This window comes from Felis catus, chromosome E3 (genome assembly GCF_018350175.1).
Source record: "Felis catus isolate Fca126 chromosome E3, F.catus_Fca126_mat1.0, whole genome shotgun sequence".
NCBI lineage: Eukaryota > Metazoa > Chordata > Mammalia > Carnivora > Felidae > Felis > Felis catus.
The window spans coordinates 4636593-4660244 of record NC_058383.1 but is presented as its reverse complement, the minus strand read 5'-3'; the positions used below and the strand labels follow the sequence as shown (position 1 = coordinate 4660244).

The 23652-nt window shown below is 44.7% G+C and overlaps 1 protein-coding gene across 3 annotated transcripts in view; it reads left to right on the top strand.

Moving 5' to 3' along the window:
- Nucleotides 1-20534, top strand: part of RBAK (RB associated KRAB zinc finger) — a 31426-nt gene extending 10892 nt beyond the window's left edge. For all 3 annotated transcript variants that reach the window (XM_006941901.5, XM_006941902.5, XM_019820394.3), the window contains 3 exons: nucleotides 10753-10879; nucleotides 11166-11261; nucleotides 14453-20534. In XM_006941901.5, the coding sequence (XP_006941963.1) occupies nucleotides 10753-10879; nucleotides 11166-11261; nucleotides 14453-16368 (2139 nt within the window). In that variant the 3' untranslated portion in view covers nucleotides 16369-20534. The remainder of the gene's footprint in view (nucleotides 1-10752; nucleotides 10880-11165; nucleotides 11262-14452) is intronic.
- Nucleotides 20535-23652: the final 3118 nt, after the last annotated feature.

Sequence of the window (23652 nt, the reverse complement as noted above, 5' to 3'; positions counted from 1 at the left end):
CATTGCAACACGTGGCTTATACTTGTAGCTTATCTGAGCTGAGGGCCCGCCCAGGGAGAAATGACATGCACCAAAATGCTGTGATCCAGCCAGACATGTTTTCCCTGCTACTGTTTAATACAGGGGTAAAAGCGAAGTCCTGAGGAAATGGCCTGTTCATCCTTCAGATGCTTCTGTTACTGTTTATTCGGGTTGTGCCGTAAATGGTACGGGAAGGTATTCTCTAGTAAATGTGTCCTCACGTCTGTTTCCGTTAATCCTCAGCGCTTGGGTTTTGTCCTCACCGCTCTCCTGAATGTGGTGGTAAAGATTAGCATTGACCTCATTACAGTCAAATCCGTTGGGCGTTTTCCAGCCTTACCTCACATCACCATGTGTTTGCTGTTGACCTGTTACTTACAAATGGATACTTTCTCCTGGGGTCTCTTGGTTCTTGGCCTCTAAAACAAGTCACCTGAAGTATTTCTGTAAATACCTTGAGCTGATGAGGAGTCTTTGAAAGAGGGGGTGGGGATAGCCCACATTATCTTTCTTTTTTAATATATAATATTTGGTGTTCAGAGGTTCACAGTTTTCTGAATGTTTTGGGTTTGTTCTTTTCAATCAGGATACGCGTAAGAGTCCACATGTTGTGGCTGGCCGATAAGTCTTTTAAATTTTTTCATTTTAAATGTTTATTTATTTTTGACAGGGAGAGAGACAGGAGTGTGAGTGGGGAGGGGCAGAGAGAGGGAGACGCAGAATCCTCTGTGTGAATGCCTCAGAATCCTCTGAGCTGTCAGCACAGAGCCCAACATGGGGCTCAGACTCATGAACTGTGAGATCATGGCCTGAGCCGAAGTCGGATGCTTAACTGACTGAGCCACCAGGTGCCCCTAAATTTTTTTTTTAATGTTTGTCCATTTATTTTTGAGAGAGAGAGAAAGAGAGAGATCTCGAGTGGGGAAGGGTCAGAGAGAGGGGTGGGGGGAGAGAGAGAATCCCAAGCAGGCTCCATGCTGTCATTGTAGAGCCCCACGTGGGACTCGATTTCACAAGATCCCACGATCGAGATGGTGACCTGAGCCAAGACCAGGAGTCCGACGTTCAACTGACAGAGCCACCCAGGCGCCCTGTCTTTTAAATCTTTTAATAGTAGCTCCCCCTGTGTGTCTCTTGTGTTATTTTGTAATTTATGTTTTGACGAAATTGGGTTTATCCTTAGTTTCCCATGGTCTGTATCACATTGCTGTCATTTTAACTTTCACACTTTTTTTTTTTTTAATTCCCAGTAAGTCTTGTAAAATTGGTAGTTAACTTGGGAAGTTTAGCCATTTACGTTCAGTTGTTTTGGCAAGACTTTGTTCCTCATGACCCTTGTCTACTTTCTCCTGGAGGCCGTGTTCTAATCCTGTCTTTTTGTGTGTGTGATGTTAACCTCCATTGGCTGATGTTCATTGCCAATTCTTCAGGGGAGACAAAGTGATACATGCTGCTTTACCGTTGCTTCTTCATTTACTAGCTAGAATACTTTTCTAAAGGAAAGCATCTCTCAAATCGTTCTGTGGTTCACACAGAAAAGATAATTTCCACAATATTGAGTAGGCTCCTGTGCAACAGGAATTTAGTTTGTGTGTTTCGTTTTGTTATCATTAGCTCACGGGGTTAGACGCGTTTTAAGTTTTTCAGTACACTGAAGTTGTCACTCTATTTGGTGTCTAGGTGGATCTGTCTTTGACCAGAGGAATCTCTTCAGATTGGTTTCTGAGTCTTTTGAAACATCCCCTATATATTTGATAGCTTTCGTTTTGATTCAGCATTTTATTTTGAAAAAACTTCAAATTGCACAGCAGTTGCAAGGATCGTACGAAGAACTCCCGTGTTCCTTTTGCCCAGATACTCCAGACTTTGACATGTTCCCACATTTGCTTTATTATCTCTGTGTATATATGTATTTTTTTCTGAACCATTTGAGAGTGGATGTCATCTGTCATGTCCCTTTTCAGATTGTACCTCCTGAGATCAAAGATACTGAATTCAGGAAATGTAACTTTGATATAATATTTTTATCGAAGCTATAGTTCACCTTCTGATTTAACAAGTTTTCCCAGTAATTTCCTTTATAGCAATTTTTTATTTCCAGTTAAGCGTCTGCTCTTGATTTTGGCTCAGGTCGTGATCTTGCAGTTTCTGAATTTGAGCCCCCTGTCTGGCTCTGTGATGACAGTGTGGAACCTGCTTGGGATTCTCTCCCTCTCTCTCTCTCTCTCTCTCTCTCTCTCTCTCTCTCTCTCTGTCCCTCCACTGCTCGTGCACACATACTCCCTCTCTCAAAATAAATAAATAAACATCTTTTTAATAAGTGCATTTCCTGTAGACAGCACATAGTAGGGTCTTGCTTTTTTTTTTTTTTTTTAATCCAGTCTGACAGTTTCTATTAATTGGGCTGCTTCGGCCATTTACACCTAATACAATTATTGGCATAACTGGTTAGGTTGTAGTCCATTGTCTTTGATTTCTAGTTGTCCCATCAGCTTTGTCTCCTCTTTCTTCCTTGTTTTCCTTCCTTTGGACTAATTGAATTTTTTTTATGATTCCATTTCACATCCTTTGTGGGGTTGTTAGCTATAGCACGGTTGTTATTTCAGTGGGTGCTTTAGGGTTTGTAGTATGCAGCTTTAATTCATCACAGTTTCTCTTGAAGTGATGTTCTCTTTTGCTTAGCATGCAGGAAGGTTATGGTCCCTTCCATTTGTCCCTTCTGGGTCCTTAAACTGTTGTTGCATTTTGCGTTTACAGGCAGGATCAACCCTGCAGTACATTGTGATTGTTACGTAAACAGTTATCTTTTAAAGAATAAGGGAGAATAGCATAGTTACTATTTTTTCTGAAAAAATCCAGATTCTTATTTTCTGTCATTTTCCTTCTGCCTGAAGGACTTCCATCACCTCTTCTTCTAGTTGATGATGAGTTCCTTCAGGCCTTGTATGTCTGAAAACGCCTTTATTTTTGCGTTGGCTTTTATGTCAAGGGAGCTATGCTGGTTTTTCTCCTGTGCTTCAAACCTGTTCCTCTGCTGTCTTCTCGCTTACATTGTTTCCAAGAGAAATATGATGTCCTCCTCACCTTCCTTCTCTGTATATAACCTGGTTTTTATTTATTTTTCTTCCTCTTGCTGCGTTTAAGTTTTTAAGTTTTTATTTACTTATTTTCAGAGAAGGGGGTGGAAGGGGCAGAGAGAGAGGCAGAAACAGGATCCCAAGCAGGCTCTACACTGTCAGCACAGAGCCCGAGGCGGGGCTCGAAGTCACGAACTGGGAGATCATGACCTGAGCTGAGATCAAGAGTCAGACGCTTAACTGACTGAGTCACCCAGGCACCCCTAAACTTTTCTCTTTGTTTCTGGTTTTGAGCAGTTTGATTGTGAGAGGTCTTGGTATTGTTTTCTTCATGTCTCTGTGCTTGGGGATCTCCTTGAACTTCTTGGATCTGCATGTTTATGATTTTCGGCAACTGTGAGACATTTTTGATCGTATTTCTTCAGCTATGCCCCCCGTCTCCCCATCCATCCGCCCTGCATGGATTCCTCTTACCTGTATGTTCCGCCACTTGAAGTTGTCCCACCGCTCACTGACACTCTTCATTCTCTTCAAACTCTGTTCTCTCTGGGTGCTTCATCTTATATAAGCTTCTGTTGCTGTGCTTTGAGTTGACTCATCTTTTTTTCCGGCAGTGTGTTCATCTAGTCTGCTGTACTTTTCATCTCAGACACTGTAGCTTTTATGTGCGGAAGTTCAGTCTGAGTCTTTGTTTATATCCTCCCTGTTCCTACTCAGATATTTTGAACATAAGGAATCCCGTTATAAACTGTTTCCTTGTGCTCTGGCGCTTATAACATCTGTGTCCGCTCTGGGCCCACTTTGGTCGATTGATGATTTTCTGTACGGGCTATACTTTCCTACCTGTTTCCCCAGTGTGTCAACCGTCCTCACCTCTGTTTGGGTTCTCCCTCCCTGCTGCAGGGCTGGAAACTCTCAAGGCAGTAACCACAGGCCTCACCTTGTTTATTTCCTGTCTCTGATTACTGTCCACGATCGTTGCTTCAAGATCAGCATCTTGGAGACCACAGCTTTGTATATTCTGTTTTTTGGTGTCCTTTCAGGAGGGAGGGTAAATCCAGTCCTTCTTCGTCTTGGCTGAAAGCAGTCCCAATATCTTGAGTCATAGTTAGAAACCTTTCTCCGCACTGGTTATGGGGAAATTCACCCATAGTTTGTGTTTGTTTGTTTTCTGTGTTGCTGAATATTTTACATTTAGATCACTGATCAGTTGGACTTTTTTCTTTTATGGTGTAAGATACGGATGCTGTTTTGTCCATGCCCAAATGACTACCGTTACTCCAACACTGTTTATTGCAGTCAGTTCCGTGGATTATTGTAAAGTCTGTTTTTAGACTTGGTGCTCTACGTCACAGACACGTCTCCATTCTCGTGCCGAACCAAACCATTTCATTCATAAAGGTTGGGGTCTTTTTTTTTTTTTTTTAATGTGTATTTAAGTAATGTGGGGCTTGGACTCACAACCCCAAGATCAAGAGTCTCATGCTCTTCTGACTGAGCCAGGCAGGCGCCCCATGAAGGTTGTGTTTTAAAACTGGTAGGATTAGGCCCCCTAAACTGCCGCTTTCTTTGGAGATTTTCCTAATTGTTCTTGATTTCTTCCCCTCATATGAACTTTAGTGCCAGCTTGCCTAGTTCCAGGCAAAAGATTTTTTTTTTTTTTTTAATGTTTGTTTATTTTTGAGAGAGTGCAAGTTGGGGAAGTTCAGAGTGAGGCAGACAGAGGATCAGAAGTGGGCTCTGTGCTGACAGCATAGAGCCCAATTCAGGGCTCGAAAACACGAGCCGCAAGATCATGACCTCAGTAGGAGTTAGACGTTCAACCGACTGAGCCACCCAGGCCCCCCACGAAAAAAGTTTTTTGATCTTTTTGTTGGGATCACACACATCTGTAAAGTAATTGGGGGTAACTTGCATCTTTGTGTTACTGAGTTGACCTGTGCAGGAACAAAGCGTCATGCCATTTGTTCAAGTGTACCTCTGTGTCTTTCGGGACTGTTTTTAAAGTTTTCCTGCTATAGATTTTACACATTTTTTTTTTTAATATATGAAATTTATTGTCAAATTGGTTTCCATACAACACCCAGTGCTCATCCCAACAGGTGCCCTCCTCCATGCCCATCACCCACTTTCCCCTTTCCCCCACCCCCCGCCAACCTTCAGTTTATTCTCAGTTTTTAAGAATCTCTTATAGTTCGCCTCCCTCCCTAATTTTTTTTCCCCCCATGGTCTTCTGTTAAGTTTCTCAGGATCCACATAAGAGTGAAAACATATGGTATCTATCTTTCTCTGTGTGACTTATTTCACTTAGCATAACACTCTATACATTTCTTATTAACAGTTTTATCTTTTCTGTTGCTCTGTAAACTGTACGCTTCTTTTTACGTAACGAGGGTTTTTGGCTTTGTTTTGTTTTTTTAAGATTTTTTTTCTTTCTTTTTTTCTTTTTTAAGTTTATTTAACTAATCCTTACACCCAGCCTGGGGCTCCAACTCACAACCCCAAGATCAAGAGTCGCCAGCTCCTCCCATCGAGCCAGCCAGGCACCCTGAGGGCTGTTGCTTTCTGTGTGTTGATTTTATATCCTGTCATCTCACAGAATTCTTTCATTGAGTCGGTTTTGTTTTTGACTCTCTGAGTTTTCTAGGTGTAGTGTATCACCTGCAAATAATAGTTTCACCTTTTCTCTGTTGATTGTTATGCCTCTGATTGTTTTTCTCCAATCAGAGGTAGCACTTTGCCCCGTTCCCGATCTTACTGAGAATGAGTCTAGTGTTTGTCCATTAAGTAAAACCCCGATTTTAGAACTGAGAAGTCTCCATAAATACACATGTGCGTGCGTGTCCTCATCTGTGTAAACTTAAAAAGCATACATGTGCTTGTGTGTGATTGAGATGGGTACGTGTATGCACGTATCACACGTACTTTGCATCTCAGGGTACAAGAGTGTGTGTGTGTATGCAAGTCCGTGCTAGTGAAGTATCCATTTCTGTTTTTGTGAGGAATTTTTTAATCACGCATGTAGTTCAAATATTGTCAGGTGTTTGCAGCATCTTTGTGGAGATCAGTCTTTTCTTAGCTGTATTATAATGGCATGTTGTGTCAGTGGATTTTCAAAGATTAAACAGGTCTGTATTTTTGGAGTAAGTGCCGCTTAGATATTATATGTTACCGTTTCAGTCTGGTGTTGTTTTCTGTTTGCTGATATTTCGTTGTGGATGTTTGTGTTGATGTAAGAGATACTGTGTAATTTTATCTATCCTATTTATTGATCGATCGGTCTTCTAATCCTGCTACTCCTTGCCGTGTGGACTGAGAACCCAGAAGGTTCTTACTCTCCATGGCAGTTCACAGGCTCACTTGGCCTGGACCAGCTGGGACGCCCTGCTCTGGGTGGCCAGTGAGCTCAACTCTGCAGTCTTGGGCAGTCTCAGCCGTGGCATCCGGATCAGTGGTATGAACCCTTGTTGATGCAGACTTTGTAAGTGATATAAACCCTTGTTGATGAGGACTTTGTAAGTAGCAGGGCCATGGGGCACATTTGCTGAGCGCTTCTCTTCTGAAATACGAGTTCAGTGTTCGCGGTCGCCGGAACTACTCCTGGCAGCAACTCTGGAAACCTTCTTGCCTCCTCCGCTGGGGCTTCTGTACCCCCTGTTCGGGCTGGGGTGGAAGGGTATCTCGAGTGTTTGAAGGAAATTGTTCCCTTTGATAAATCAGTTGTCCTGCTTCGCTGCAAATACCTTTACAATGTCTGCATGCCTCAGTGATAGCTTGGCTTCATATACAGTTCTGGGTTCGAAATCCTTTTTCCTTCACAAGCAGTGGGCAGTTCTCTGTGGGTTTTTCTCAGGTGAGAAGTAGAGTGGCAGTTCCCAGGGGTACCTAAGGGTGTTTTTTCCACCCTTGTAACTTTTTAGGATTTTTTTTCCTTAATTTTTCCGCTTTGGGTATTTTGTCAGGAAGTTTCTAGATCTGTATTTTCCTCCCAGTAGTCCTGTTTGCGAATTGGATGGCCCCTTTTGATGCGAAGGCTTACTTGATTCTTCAGCTCAGGTATCGTTTTCAGTTGTTTTTTTTTTTTTTTTTTTTTCTCGTTCGTTGTGAAAACGTCAAATCTGTCAGATTTGGCTTTCATATCTCAAGCTTTATCTCATCATTTCAATTTCTAGTTATCTGAGAGATTTCCTAGATTATATATTTTGTGTCCCATTTGTTATTTAAGCCTGTTCCTTGGGGATTTAAAAAAATTCAACAATTTGGTCTTTAATCTCTAAGCATTTTGTGATGGCTGTTTTTAGGAGAATGTTCTCATGTTATGGAAGCAATATCCTGCTTAATTTGTTAAAAAATATAAATCAGTGGAAAAATTGTAAGTCGTTCCCTTTATGAAATTGATTCCATTATTGCTGACCAGCTCACCTTGATGCTTAGTTTTTACTTACTCGTTTTTCCTCAATTGGTGAGAATTCTTGATTTTTTTAATTTCAGTTTTTGAGAGAAAAATTCCTAACAGCTAACGTGAATATATTCACCTAATGACCCCATTTTGCGCTTTCCCTTGTGGAGGGGAAGTCTGCGGAGCTCTAGAAGTTAGTGGCTTAGCGATATGTGTTTAGGTAGATATCACTTCATTTTTTTTCTTCCAGTGTTTTTATTGTGGTAAATTACACATGACATGAAATTCATTCACCGTTTTAACCATTTTAAGATACCCAGTTCGTTGGCATTAAGTACATTCACATTGTTAGGCAACCATCACTATCAACCATCTCAAGAATACTTCTCATCCTGCAAAACTGAAACTCTGTTCCGCATCAGATAATAACTCCCCTTCTCTCCCAGCCCCTGCAGCCATTCTCCTCTCTGTCTCTGAGTGTGATTGCTCATTTAAGTAGATTCGCACACTGTTCGTCGTTTTGTAACTGGTTTATTTTCAACGAGCATAGTGTCCTCAGAGTTCGTCCATGTTGGAGCAGGTGCCAGGATTTCCTTTCTTTTTAAGGCTGAGGATGACTCCGTTGTACATATGGACCACATCTTGCTTATCTCTTCGCCTGTCGGTGGACGCTTGGGTTACTTGTATGTCTTAGCGATGGTACGTAATGCTGCTGTGAACATATAAGTAGCTCTTTGAAGGCCCTGCTTTCAGTTCTTACAAGCATACACTCAAAAGAATTGCTGGATCCTATGGTAATTCTATTTGTTGAGTTAATTTTGAGAGAGAGAGTTGGAGGGGCAGAATCCCAAGCAGGCTCCACACTGTCAGCTCAGAGCCCGACATGGGGCTTGAATTCACGAACTCTGACATCATGACCCGAGCCAAGATCAAGAGTTGGATACTTAGCCAACTGAGCCACCCAGGCACCCCTGGTAATGCTATTTAGAAAAGAATTTTTTTTTTAATGTTCATTCATTTTTGAGAGAGAGAGAGAGAGGCAGAGAAAGAGAGAAACACAGAATCAGAAGCAGGCTCCAGGCCGCGCCTTCCCTGCATCAGGCTCTGTGCTGACAGACACCGCCCTCAGGAAAATCATCCGTGTCCAACACGGATGGAGCTCATGTATGGCCTGGTTTGCCTGAGACCATCTTGTTGCACCTGTATTCCTTCTGGTTTAACATTTACCCCACACGGAAGTTTTTGGTTTGGACGGTGAGCGTGTGGCCACCCTAATTACAGAGGCTCTGAAGTGTGTGTGGCCACAGTGCCCGCGGCCAGAGCGTTCTTACCATCCGACCCTCATCGGGCTGCTGTGTGCACTGAAAACCGGCAGCCACCCAGGCTGCTCAGGTAGGCCTGTGGTTAATTTCCCTTCACTTCTGCTGCCGACAGGGAACCCCGGGCCCTCCCGATGGGCCTGGGGATGCTCCAGGGCTCCATTAGCGTCCGCCGTCCTCTCTTGCGGTGCCCAGCGTGTGCCCTGCGTGCAGCTCTGTGTTCCGCAGCTCTCAGTTCTCCTCTTGTCAACCCCACATCTCCGGAGTCTCTTCAGAGACGCCTGCTCTAGGTAACAGTCTCTGTTTTTATATCGGTTTGATTTGGACTATGAGAGGATTTCGTTTTCTTTTCGAGGCTGGAAAGTGACTGTGTACCTTCGGCGTCCTCTCCTGAATTGGAATCAACTCTTATTGTCAGAAAACTGTGCTTGGGGCATCCGAGTGGCTCAGTCGGTTAAGTGTCTGACTTTTGATCTCGGCTCAGTTCATGACCTCATGGTTCGTGAGTTCGAGCCCCATGTCGGGCCTTGTGCTGTGTGGAGCCTGCTTGGAATTCTCTCTCTCTCCCTCTCTCTGTGTGCCTCCCCTGCTTGCATTTTCTCTCAAAATAAATAAATGAACATTAAAAAAAGAAAAGTGGTCCTGGAGAAGGGTCTTGGTCTCTGTGCCCTGTTCTTCCCTGCCAACCTGTTCAATACTGATGCTGTCTGTTTTCAGCCATTGGTCCTTTTTCATGTCCGCATCTTTCCCACTGAACCCCGGGCAGTACCCCGCCACACCTGTGACGCCAAGCCTGGCAGCATAACATTCAAAGTTTGTTGTTGTTGCTGTTGTTGTTTTAATTTTTTTTAAACATTTATTTATTTTTGAGACAGAGAGACAGACCATGAACAGGGGAGGGGCAGAGAGAGAGGGAGACACAGAATCCGAAGCAGGCTCCACGCTCTGAGCTGTCAGCACAGAGCCCCACGCGGGGCTCGAACTCACGGACCACGAGATCATGACCTGAGCTGAAGTCGGCCGCTTAACCGAGTGAGCCACCCAGGTGCCCCAACATTCAAAGTATGTTAAGGCACTCTCCCTGCGATAGACCTCACCCTGACGTCTCGGGCGTTCGTCAGCGCAACCAACCATGTCGCTGCAAGAGAGGTATTTGAGATGCGCTGTTTGGACCAACACAGGGAGGAAGTAGAACACTTAGCCACACGGGTGGCCCCAGGTGGCTAGCCCCCGTGAGGGTCAAAGTCCAAGATGAAAGAGCTGAAGCAGGAGGTGCGTCAGGCAGGAAGGAGGAGACCGTGGACGGGCCCTACGCACACCCTGTGAAGAGGGGGCCAGAGGCCCTGCTAGGAAAGGTGGCCGGAGAGAAGGCCAGGGAATCCGATGCTTGTCCATTTGTGTGGTGTTGCCCTGGCAGGAGCTTTACTCACCTCACGTCCCCCAAAATTCAGCCCACTGGCAGAACGGGAACTCCGTTGGTTTTCTGGTTTGGGAGTTTGGTTTTTAGGGGGGCAGTTAAAGGAACCAAAGACAGGGGCACCTGGGTGGCTCAGTCGGCTAAGCGTCTGACTTCGGCTCAGGTCATGATCTCATGGTCCGTGGATTCAAGCCCCAAGTTAGGCTCTGTGCTGACAGCTTGGAGCCTGGACCCTGCTTCGGATTCTGTGTCTCCTTCTCTCTGTCCCTCCCCCGCTTGTCCTCTCTCTCTCTCTCTCTCCGTCTCCCTCTCCCTCTCTCTCTCTCACAAAAATAAATAAACACTTAATAAAAAGGACCCAAAGGCAGTGTATTTCCATTATGGTTTGTTTGATTGTACAATCCGTGACATAAAGTCAGATTTTCAGTGTTCATAGTTCATTTTACCGGCGAACTTGGTCAGCTCCTGTGCCCACACATCTCCTCCGTGTTACCGGTTTCGATCACCGTGCCATTACAGGGACCAGTGTCATTCAGGGATGTGGCCGTGGACTTCACCCAGGAGGAGTGGCAGCAGCTGGAGCCGGAGGAGAAGACCACCTACCGGGACGTGATGCTGGAGAACTACAGCCACCTTGTCTCCGTGGGTGAGGAGAGCCTGCTTCCGGTTGCTGCTTTGGGGGGCGGGGTCGGGGGCCTGCCAATTTAGTGATTTTCTTCCCTCAAGTTTGAAGAAATAAATGATAGCACCATTTAACTCTCTTTGGGCTCCCGCTAGGCTATTGGTCTGTTTAATCCTCCATCGAAACGTCTGGATTTTGCTAAGGTGCAAAACCGGGCACTCGATCAGGCAGCCTCCGAGGCAGCATCTTGGACTCAGAGACCTGAAAGGTGTGCAGCCGGTCCCAGCCTGCCTCCATTCCTCACTCACAGGGTACGACAGCACCAAACCGAAAGTGATCCTCAAGCTGGAGCAGGGAGAGGAGCCGTGGGTAGTGGAAGGTGACCTGCCGTGTCGGAGTCGTCCAGGTATGTCAGGAGCACGTTACGGTTTTAAACATGGTGGCCCCAGACCCCTGGGAGTCACTGAAGGCAGCTCTGAGCCCAGGCGCCCGTGTGGGCTGCTTTCCTTTTGCATTTGATTTGCACTTGTGGGGAACCTCCGCGTGAGCCTGTGCTGAGGATCCGGTGCCTTCCTCCCTCCCCCGTCTCCCCCCTAGTAACTTAGCCTCCCCCCAGTAGCACAGAATTCCTTTGTTTTCTGGCGTTCAGAAGTCCAAGAGAAAAATCAACTTGAGACTCTCACGTTCATTCTTTTTGTCTTTCCTTCCTTGCTATGAAATGCCTTGGGCTGGTTTTCTGCCCATTTCACTCCTTCCTCTGTGCACTCAGCCACCAAAACCTGTCCCCTCCCTGAGCTGCTCCGCCGAGGGTGCACCTGTGCTCTGTTTGGTGATGCTGAATGCAGGCCCTAAATTGTTGAAAACGGACCTCTGTGCTTTGCAGCCAAAATACAACGCAGACACAGAGTTCGGGGTAAAGAGGAACAGTAGCTGCGTCGCTTTGCCGGCCAAAGGAGGCTGCAGCACGCTGTGGCCTTCAAGACTCCAAGCCCGCCAGGGGGAGGGCACTGGCGGTTTTATAGGGAAATACAGGATCTAGCAGGTCTCGACAGAACTGTACATGCCGCCAGCATCGCTAGTCTTCAGGGGGGTGACGGGTTCCTGAATGGGCTGAGAAGAAAGGAGAGGAAGACAGGAAGAAGCTTACTTTAAAATTGAGCTTCGGGGGGTGGCTCAGTTGGTTGAGCATCTGACTTCGGCTCAGGTCGTGATCTCACAGTTTGTGAGTTCAAATCCCACATCAGGCGGCTCTGTGCTGACAGCTCAGAGCCTGGAGCCTCCTTCAGATTCTGTGTCTCCCTCTCTCTCTCTCTCTGCTTCTCCCCTGCTCACTCTCTGTCTTTCCTTCAAAAACAAGTAAACATTAAAAAAAAAAATTAATGGGGTGTCTGGTTGGCTCAGTCGGTTAAGCGTCCAACTTCAGCTTAGGTCATGATTTCGTGGTCTGTGAGTTCGAGCCCCACGTCGGGCTGTGTGCTGAAGCTCAGGACCTGGAGCCTGTTTCGGATTCTGTGTCTTCCTCTCTCTCTGACCCTCCCCCATTCATGCTCTGTCTCTCTCTGTCTCAAAAATAAATAAATGTTAAAAAAAATAAAATTAAAAAAGAAAATCAAGCTTCAGGGCACCTGGCTGGTGCCGTCAGAGGAGCACACAACTCTTGATCTCAGGGTTGTGGGTTTGAGCCCCACACTGGGTATAGAGATCACTTAAAAATAAAATCTAAAAAAAAAAAAAATAAATAAAAAATTGAGCTTCATGGAAGCATTACTGCAGCCATTTTGATCTTTGTTCAACTTTATACTTATTATTTATTTTGAGAGAGAGAGAAAGCACGGGTGAGGGAGGGGCAGAGAGAGAGGGAGAAAGAGAAACCCACCTAGGCTCCACGCTGTCCACGCAGAGCCCGATGTGGGGCTTGAACCCACAAACTGTGAGATATGACCTGAGCTGAAGTCAGACACTTAAACTGACTGAGCCACCAGGTGCCCCAAGATTTAATACATATTTTAGAGCTTCCCCTGAAGTATAGATAGGTTTTGAGTGTAGCCAGTGCTGGAAGCCACATTGAATGAACAAGGGCATCAGCACAGGCTGGTGGTTGGGAATAAGTGGGCATAGCCTGGCTTCCTGGAGCAGGAGGTATTTTTGGAAGACTAGCAAATTGCTACTTTGAGTATATTTGTGAATCCAGGTAATTGAAAAATCTTACTGGTGAATGATAAATTCTCTGTTTTTTCCTATTGGTATTTGGGGCTTTGGGGCCAGGGATGGTGTAGATTTCTGAGCACAGAACTGTCGGCCATTGCACTGATTGTGGATGAGAGCAGCTAATGATAATAGCTCAGAGGCTCCAAAAACTTGTAAGATACGCAGAAATAAAAGTTAATACTGTGGGGGCCACTTTAGAAATCTGACATTCAAGGTTTTGTACAAAATGAAACCTGCGTGTATGGAAACTCTGTTCTCAGGATTCATTTGGTGTTACGTCAGGGACATGACTGGTTTTAGGAAATTCAGGTCAGCAAGTTGAAAGAAATTGATGGATATTTGTTTCATATCCTATACTATTCTGAGCGATTTGCTTGCACTAAGTTGGTCCTTTCCCAGCCCGGTGGTCTGGGCATATTTCAGCTGTGTGAAGCCGCATCACAGTTAAATACCTTGCTCAAGTCCCAGCCAGTAGTGGTGGATTTGAATCAAGGTAGCTTCATCTCTGTCCTCTTAGCTGCCACGCTCTGTTGTGCAAATAAGTGCAGTTAGGCTTATGTAAGCCCGTCAGAACACTTCAGAGAGCCGATCTGAGCGGCCGGGTCTCTTGCCATCGGGTCCATCTTGCATTTCTTTCAGACAGTTATGTGCCTGGAAGGAACTCTCCTTCCAGGTGAAGGTGAACCAGGGCTGGGGAGTCGGAGACTCCCAGGGGAGAGGGACTGGGGGACAGGGGTGGGGGACTGTCTCTAAAGGTGAGGAGATTGGAATTTTTAGAATGATTATTTGGATTTACGTACAGAGTAGAAAGGCAAAAATTTTGGAAGGGTCTGGGCTAGTGAGAACGTCACCATGGTAATCTTAGGTGTGAAGCAGTATATTACAGTTTAACGTAAATGGTGATCTCTTGCTTCCAAACGTAGGCCATACTTGATTATTTTCTTTGAATGTTCGTACATCAATTACTCTTCTACCGTCTGACCGATGTGCTCCAGATTCCCCCCAGGTCCGCCTTAATCTGGTGCTCTTTCAGTGACATTGCCCTCTGCTCATCAAATGTCGGTGAAAGGTTTATTTCACCTTTTCTACCAAAGTTTTGAACATAGTTTGTGAAGTAATAAAGGTACTACTTTATTCGGTGTGAACTTACTCTCCCTTTTGTCTATAGTTCTCAGTCCTATTCCACTTGTCCCTTTCCTGGGTCTACCCCATCCCCATATGTGTGTGTATTTGTGTGTGTTTCTGTCTTGTAGGACAAACAAAGGGGAACAGACGATTGTACACTTGTGACTATTTTATTGCAGAGATTGGCCATACAGCCAGAGTCAGCCCATTCTGTACCTGTTGTGTTCAGATTCACAAGGTTTGTTTAATTTTATTCCTTTTTAGAAGTCTGGAAAGTTGATGACCTGATAGAGAGAATCCCAGAAAATGGAGATGACATTTCAAGGCAGGCTGTTTCTACCAACAGCAAAACCCCAAATGAGGAGAGAGAGGATGCATTTGATACAACACATAATGTGGAAACAAGCCTTGTTCCTTCAAGCGTCCTATCTCACACTTGTGTCTCATGTGGAAAGAATTTAGAATCAACTTCAGAATTAATCATCAGTGACGGCAGCTATGCGAGAAAGAAACCCAGTGAATGTAGCGAGTGCGGAAAGACGGACCACGGAGACAAACCCTATGAGTGTAACCAAAATGGGGAAGGCTATTCTCAAAACGCAGAAAGTATTCTTCAGAACGTTAATCTTTTGGAGAAACCCTTTGAATACAGTGAATGCATGGAAGCCTTAGACAACGAAGCTGTTTTCCTTACTCATAAGAGAGCTTATATGGGGGAGAAGCCCTACGAATGGAATGACTCCGGGTCAGACTTCATCCAGATGTCAAATTTTAATGTTTACCAGAGATCACAGATGGAATTGAAGCCCTTTGAGTGCAGCGAGTGTGGGAAATCCTTCTGTAAGAAGTCAAAGTTAATCATACATCAGAGGGCCCACACGGGAGAGAAACCTTATGAATGTAATGTATGTGGGAAGTCCTTCAGCCAAAAGGGAACCCTCACCGTCCATCGGAGATCCCACTTGGAGGAGAAGCCCTATAAATGCAATGAGTGTGGGAAAACCTTCTGTCAGAAGCTACATCTCACCCAACACCTGAGGACTCATTCAGGCGAGAAGCCCTATGAATGTAATGAATGTGGGAAAACCTTCTGCCAAAAGACCCATCTGACCCTGCACCAGAGGAATCATTCAGGAGAGAGACCCTACCCCTGTAACGAATGTGGGAAATCCTTCTCCCGCAAGTCTGCCCTCAGTGACCACCAGAGAACGCATACGGGAGAGAAACTTTACAAATGTAACGAGTGTGGGAAATCCTACTACCGAAAATCTACACTCATTACCCATCAGAGGACACACACAGGAGAGAAACCCTATCAGTGCAGTGAGTGTGGCAAGTTCTTCTCTCGGGTGTCATACCTCACCATCCATTACAGAAGTCATTTAGAAGAGAAACCCTATGAATGTAATGAGTGTGGCAAAACCTTCAATTTAAATTCAGCCTTCATTAGGCATCGGAAGGTACACACAGATGAGAAACCCCACGAATGTAGTGAATGCGGAAAGTTCTCTCAGTTCTCCTATCTCACCGACCATCCTCCGGCTCCTTTAGGAGAGAAACCCTATGAATGTAACGAATGTGGGAAAATCTTCCTTGACGGTTCAGCCTTCAGTGGGCACCAGTCACTTCCGAAAGGGGAGAAATCCTATGAATGTAACATATGTGGGAAATTGTTCTCTGAGTTGTCCTACTACACTATACATTATAGAAGTCATTCGGAAGAGAAACCCTATGGTTGTAGCGAATGTGGGAAAACCTTCTCCCATAACTCCTCCCTCTTTAGACATCAAAGAGTGCACACAGGCGAGAAGCCCTATGAGTGTTACGAATGTGGGAAGTTCTTCTCCCAGAAGTCCTATCTCACTATCCACCATCGGATCCACTCGGGAGAGAAGCCCTATGAATGTAGTAAATGTGGGAAAGTCTTCTCTCGGATGTCGAACCTCACTGTACACTATAGAAGCCATTCGGGAGAGAAGCCCTACGAATGTAACGAATGTGGAAAAGTCTTTTCTCAGAAGTCCTACCTCACCGTGCACTACAGGACTCATTCCGGAGAGAAGCCCTACGAATGTAACGAGTGTGGGAAAAAATTCCACCACAGGTCAGCCTTCAATAGCCATCAGAGAATTCACAGGAGAGGGAGTGTGAACGTACTGGCTGTGGGGGATCTCCTGTGAAGTCAGAGCCCTCTGAGTATATCGAGATCCAACAAGGAGTCCAAGATCGGTGTCTGAGAGTTCGTGCTTCTGAATGGGGAAAATTCTTCAGGCATTGGATTCATCTTCACCTAATGTTTTTCACAGAGGAGAGTCCCTAAGGATGCAAGAAGAAACAGAGCCTTCAAAGCAAGACCCTACAACTCATTGGACACTAGATAATTTATACAGGCGTGAAACTTGATAACTATTTAATATTTATTTTGGAATTCAAATTGTATTTACATATCAGGGAATCACACCAAGGCGAGATCTGTCTAAATAATGAATGTGGGAAAATCTGTTGTCTTGGAAATTGTTATACTGAAAGCCATATTTCTGATGTAAATTCACATGTTTATAGGGAAGATACCAGAAGCTATCAGCTCTGAATAAACCATTGTATAAAATCATCAGGAGTTTATAATGAGGACAGTACATATATGGCAGTTTCTATCATGTTTTAAAAGTGTGTTCTATCAGTAATTCTATGCAAACTTGGATTTGAATTATTTGGGAAAAGGCAGTATTCTAATTTGAGTATTAAGGTGGCAAAATGTACTGACACGGGATTATATATTGTGGGTGAAACATTTGATAAGTACCAGATAGTTAAATACATAATTTTCTATTTGTTTGAAGGTATTTACAAATGGGTTTTTCATGAATGCCCCATCATTAAATTGTAAGCCCGTGGTTTTTTATAACGTTTTCAACTACGTTTGAGCAAAAAAAGTTTAAAGTACTATTTTCATAAACTATGCATAGATGATTTGGAGTTAAGTCTGTGTCCGTGAAAGAGGGCCTTGCACTGTGTAGTCTGTAAGATACACACAAGTCTCATGCCATCCTGCATGGGTTTGAGCGAGCCATGTGCCGATACCACGTGATTCAGAAATTTCATCTCTGATTTTATTTGAATACTATGCCATTCTTCTCTGCACTGCTTATTCCCAGTATTTTGGGACAAATGCAGGTTTCTGTCAGACAGCTTTAGTTGATGAACTCAGTGTCCTTTCTCCGCTCATTCCTTGCTGGAAGAGTTTGGGTATCCGCCGTTTCTTCACATGACATAGAGTGTGAATCCAGATTCGTGTAAACCAGTCACGAGAACTCTATTCGGACTGCCAGTAACTTGCTTATAGTGGTCACATGACCCAGTTCTGGGCCAACAGAATAGATGGATGTTGGCAAAAGGATAAGACATCGATCAATGGGTTTTACTACTCCAGGAACACAAGGGGGGTCATTTAATAATCAAAAATTAATTCCTGGACTACATCACATAGAAAGAAGTAATCTAGGATGCAGAAAAGTCATGTGGTGGTAAAGTCAACATTCGTTTATGTGCTTCACAAACTATGGATTTGAGAGGAACTTCCTTCCTTGGATGAAGAGTGTCTAAAACCACAAAACGACAGCATGCCTAGTGCTGAAATTTGCGAAGTTTTCTCCCAAGATTAAAAAAAAAAAAAAAAAGACAAGGTTATTTCCTGTCACTAATTGTATTCAGTATTCTGCAGAAAGACCTAGCCAGGAGAGTAAGGGAAGAAAAGTAATCAGAGAGCATAAGGATTAGAAAGAATTAACACTTTTATTTGCAGATGACATAATTCTGTACATGGAAAATTCTGAGGAAACACGTGAGTAAGTTTAGCAAGGTCCGTGCATACAAGGTCATGATGCAAAAAATGTTTTAATATACCAGCAGTGAACATAAAAAGTGAAAAACTTAAAAGCAATACCACTCAACAATAGCATCAAAAATCCTCAAGTGCCTAGAGGGAAAATTACCCAACACCATATTTTCAAAAACTGTATCCAGGAAAAAAAAAAAAAGACAAAACTTGAGAGGGACTTATACGATTCATGGATTCCAGGACAGTCTTAAAAAGATCTCAATTATCCCCAAATTAATTCATAAGTTCAATGCAATCTTAAAAGTCCTAGTAAATTTTTTTATCAAAATTAAACTAATTCTCAAATTCAAATGAAAATTCAGAAGGCCAGTAATAGTAAAGAATATCTTCTGGAATAGATGGAACAGAAGAACTTACATTGCTTGATATCAAAGAAGACCTGTCGTAAAGCCATAGAGATTATATTATAATTGTGTGGTATTGGCACATACATAAACAAATTGACCATTGGGACAATAAAGGCTCCAGAAACACCCATACATAATACAGTCACTTGGTTTTTGATGAAAATGATAATCCAGTGTAATGGGAGAGATGTTCTTTCTAATAAATGTGTTGCCATTGCGTTTAATAATTTAATAGAAAATAGAAATGTGGATTGAGGTGGATTGCAGATCTAAATATGAAATGTAAAATAATAAAGCTCTAAGAAGAAAACTTAGTAGACTATATGTAACCTTACAGCAAGCAAAATTTTTCTTACGATCCCAAAGTCCCCGGGGATGCCTGGATGGCTCAGTTGGTTAAACGTCTGACTTTGGCTCAGGTCATGATCTCACGGCTCGTGAGTTCGAGCCCTGCGTCCGGCTCTGTGCTGACAGCTCAGAGCCTGGATTCTGCTTCTGATTCTGTGTCTCCCTCTCTCTCTCTGCCCCTCTCCTACTTGTGCTCTCTCTCAAAAATAAACATTAAAAAAAACTTTTTTTAGAAAAGATCCCAAAGTCACTGAACTATAAATATAAAATAAAATCAGTTAATTTGGATATATTAATTTTTTGAAACTTCTGTTTATCAAAAGGACCCCACTAAGAAAGCAAATAGGCAAGAAACAGAGGGAAAAGATACTTATAACTTATGTATACAACATACGACAGCAGACTTGAGCATACGGGAGGGGTTGGTGAACGTTTTTGGAAGCGGCCAGATAATAAGTACTTGGGGCTTTGTGGGCTGGACAGCCTCTGTGAACATGTCTGTGTCCTAATAATACTTTGTTCAAAAGCACGTGCAACAGCCCGGATTTGGCCTGCAGGCCATAGTTTCCAGCTGTGGATCTGTAACTTAAAAAGAGCGTTTACGGGGACTCCTGGGTGGCTCAGTTGGTTGAGCATTCTTGTCTCAATTTTGGCTCAGGTAATGATCTCGTGTTTGGTGAGTTCGAGCCCTGCATAGGGCACCATGCTGATAGTGCGGGGAGTGCTTGAGATTCTCTCTCTTTGTCCCTCCCACATTCTCTCAAAATAAATGAAACTTAAAAAAAGTTTAAAAGGAGCGTTTACAAATCAAGAAAAAAATAGAAAATGGGCAAAAAGATTGGGGACATCAGTTAAGAGGATATCCAGATGATAATCATGAACAGTTACATTATTAGTAATCAGGAAAACGCACATTTAAAATGCCATGTGGAACTACCACCCACCCTCTGAGATGGTTAAAGTGAAAAGCATGAGAAAGGATCAAGTTTTGGCAAGGATGTGAGCCGCGGGAAGCGTGCCCTGCTGGAGCTATTGCCAACTGGTATGACCGTTTTGGAAGGCTGTCACTTTTGAACATGCATGTACCCTTTTAACCCAAACCTCGCAGATCTGTGCATTTATGACAACCAAAGGACATACTAGAGTATTCTTGGCATAAAACTGCAAGAAACAATTCTCTGAAGGCATGCGTGCAGTGGAATGAGCGAACCCAAGTGGTATAATTCACTGCAGAAGACTAGAACATTAGGAACAAGACCCAGAAGTACTTGCAATAATAGCTCAGTTTCACAGAGCTGAACGAGGGAATCCAGTCACAGGAGCAAACATACTGTATGACTCCACCTACGTAAAGTATAAGAACAGAAAAACTTCCTATGCAGTTAGAAATCAGGATATCCATTAGCCTCAGGCAAGGCTGAAAATGGTATTTATCTGGTGCTGGTAATACTGTTTCTAAATCTGGGTGCTCAATATCTTGAGTGTTCTGTGCACTTAAGATATGTGTATTTTTCTGCATGTATATTATCTTGAAGTCCTGCATAATTTTGAGCAGGAAATACTCCTTAGAGTAGTTTTAATGGCAACTACAGAGATTTCCTACACTGTGACCTTAAAGCTTAATATAAAGTATATTTTAAGTAAAATATTTGAAGAGGTGACAGAGCCATTACATATTTTGTCATCCTTCCCTTTTGCATATATAAATGGGTCCGAACCGCCTCTTCCAATAAAGAACTAATGTGTGTAAACATTTCCTATTTTCTCAAGTTGTTTTTCACGTTCTGAATTCGGGATGCGTCTTCTGCATTACTGTCATAGAGGTGACCTTGCTTGGAGGTGAATACATAAAACGGTGAGTTTGACTTGATGGGAAATCGTACTTAGAAGGTTTCCTTTCAGCAAATGTAAGATACTCCATTGTTGGGGCGCCTGGGTGGCTGTCGGGTAAGCGTCCGACTTCAGCTCAGGTCATGATCTTGCATTCTGAGTTCGAGCCCCAGGTCTGGCTCTGTGCTGGCAGCTCAGAGCCTGGAGCCTGCTTCAGATTCTGTGTCTCCCTTTCTCTCTCTACCCCTCTCCCACTCACGCTCTGTCTCTCTTTGTCTCTCAAAGATGAATGTTAAAAAAAAAAATTTTTTTTTTTTTTTTTTTTTACAGATACTCTGTTGTTAACAGCACAAATGAGTGCATGTGAAAGAAACAGCCCAATTTTGCATCATAAAAAGGATGAGGACTTGGTGTGGGGAGGGAAGGGGGCTGGTTGAGCTCAGTGGCACAGAGGGGATGAGTAATGACATTGGATGGAGCAGACTCTGTGGACGTGATTTGATTTCCCATTTAACCTACCAGGCAAAGCTTGCAGTGTAAACAGATGAACGCCTTGCTTAACGTGCAGTCATCAGAAAGTTGGGGCTCGGTGGTGCGGTCCCCCTTGGCAGCTGCCGGTTCTCCAGTCTGTCGGGCTTAGCCACTAGGCATGTGGTCAGGCAAGGCCGTGACCCCCCTTCCATGCCAGCCAGAGCCTGCCTCTTTCATCAGGGGGTTGCCCCCCCTGCCCCATCCCCATATTTACTGCTGCTCAGCTTGGGGTCAGTTAACTTTTCAGATTTTTTCCCTAAAGTCTCTTAAATATGCCAGAGACAGTAACGCGAGCTCACTTACACCTGAGGGCTAAACTTCACCCACTGCCCCTTACTCCGTCCCAAATCATGCCGTTTTGTTGTCCACCCAGGTAGGCCCTTTAATGTGAGGGCAAACGTGTGACCCATTGCACAACAGTGTTACAGTATTCCCCAAATTAAATTCTACAGAGGCCATGAAGAAATTCAACTAGTAGGTAACCCCCCGCCCCCTCAGTTGCCACAGTGGTAATCATGACAAAAAAGTAAATTCCCTGTCACGTGAAAGGAATCAAACTGCTGTAACTCCTGAACTCCTCTCAAGATTGGTGAACTAGTTGAATCGTGGACTTGTGAGCAGAGTATGGGGAGAAAATAATGTCAGTCCTCCAAGGGACGACAGGGCAGTTGTGGTCTCTCTGTGAAGGAACACAGTGAAGGGACTGGTGCTTATGTCATGGCACCTGCTGAGCCCAGCTTCAAAACCGTGTTCTTTTCTCTACACGATCACCTGACGTGATGCCAGTGGGACAAGAAAGCAAGTGCTGAGCTCAGGACCACAGGACAGCCCTCCAGCCTGGCAGGAGCCCCCCCCCCCCCCCCCCCCCAGCTAAGCTTGCATGACAACAGAAGAAATTTAAGGTAGTTTAGTTTAAAAGTCAGGAAGGGGAATCCTTTTGTATCATGGTTGTCTGGGTGGGGTGGACAGACGGGAAAGCCAACGCCAGCTTTGCCAGCTTCGTGACGTATGGGTTCTCCAGAAACCTTCTCTGGGAAGCGGGAGTGACTGGCTTTTCCTGCAGGCAGGATTGCAGGGGCTCCTGGGAGAAAAGGAGCTCTGGCAGAGAGACATCTGAGACTTCAGCCACTAAAAAGCAGACTGGGGGCGCCTGGGTGGCTCAGTCGGTTAAGCATCTAACTCTTGTTTTTGGCTCAGGTTATGATCTCACGGTTCATGGGATTGAGCCCCGTGTTGGGCTCTGTGCTGACAGGGCAGAGCCTACTTGGAATTCTCTCTCTCTGCCTCTCTCTGCCCCTTCTCCGCTCGCATGTGTGCCCTAAGTAAATAAACATGAAAAAAAGAAAAGAAAAAGGCAAACTGACGCACCTATGCTAAATAAACATCCTCAAGGAAACTAGAGGGTATTGGTAACATGAAGTAGGAGTAAGTAAAGAAGTGAGATGTTGAGTGTGAACAGTATTCAGTGGTTCCGATGAGCCGGTGGTTAATGAGCTGGGAGATACTGTGTGGCAAGGACTGTGTGCAGGAGACCTCGGCAAGAATAATGTGTGCCAGGAAAGGGGTACAAACGTGGAGGCATGGGCAAGATCACAGGAATCTCCGAAGTGGTGGCAACTACAGATGCAGAGAAGGAACTACTTGGGGCGAGGACTACTTAATTTCATGTATTCGGAGGCGGGGGGGGGTGGGGGAAGAAACCAAAATGACCTCAAAAGAACATCTGGTGCTCCAAACAGGAAAGATATGGAAATATCCTTACTTCATTAAAGTGAAATGTAAGAATACTGAAGATAAAATTTTCTGTTTCTATAAAGAGGCCGTCCCTCAAATGGTAATGATTTGTCATCCTCCATTATTAGGCATTGTGAGGAAGCAGGAACCAGATTTACTTTCCTGATTCAACTGAAAGCTTGGACAAAAGAAAGTCATGCCATGGGGACAGTGGGCACAGGAAGTGGTCCCCGTGGGTGCCCAGCGTGCTGCCTGGACAGACCTTCCAGGCCACAGTGGGGGGAGGGCTCCCCAAGCTGACAAACTGGAAGGCCAAGGACCTAGAAGGCACAGGGCTTTGTGAGCGGAACACAGGAGGGCCCCCACACTCCAGGGTCCTTGCTCTACAAGTAGAGGCGTGGCTCTGGCCTGGGGCGTGGCCTGCTGTGATCAGGGGGTGGCCAACGGGTGGAAGTTTGCCTTGATTCCAGGGGTGTGGGCGTGGTTGTCTTGGGGGCGTGGTCACTGCGAATCGTTGGGTGTGTGTAACAATGAATGGGGCGTGGTCAAAAGTGGGGAGTGGTTCTGGGCGTGATCGGCAGGGGGCGTGGCTCCGGCTGGAGAAGGGGTAGGTAGTTCCAAGGGCAGCTCCCAGAGGTCACTGACCGGGCTGCGGGCGGACACGAGGGTGGTGGGAAGTCCGGCAGGTCCGCGGGCAGGTCAGGCGTGATTGAGGCTTAGGCTTGAGGGCCAGGACTCGGGGTTGGGGGGGGTCGGGGAGAGGGAGGTGGGCGGGG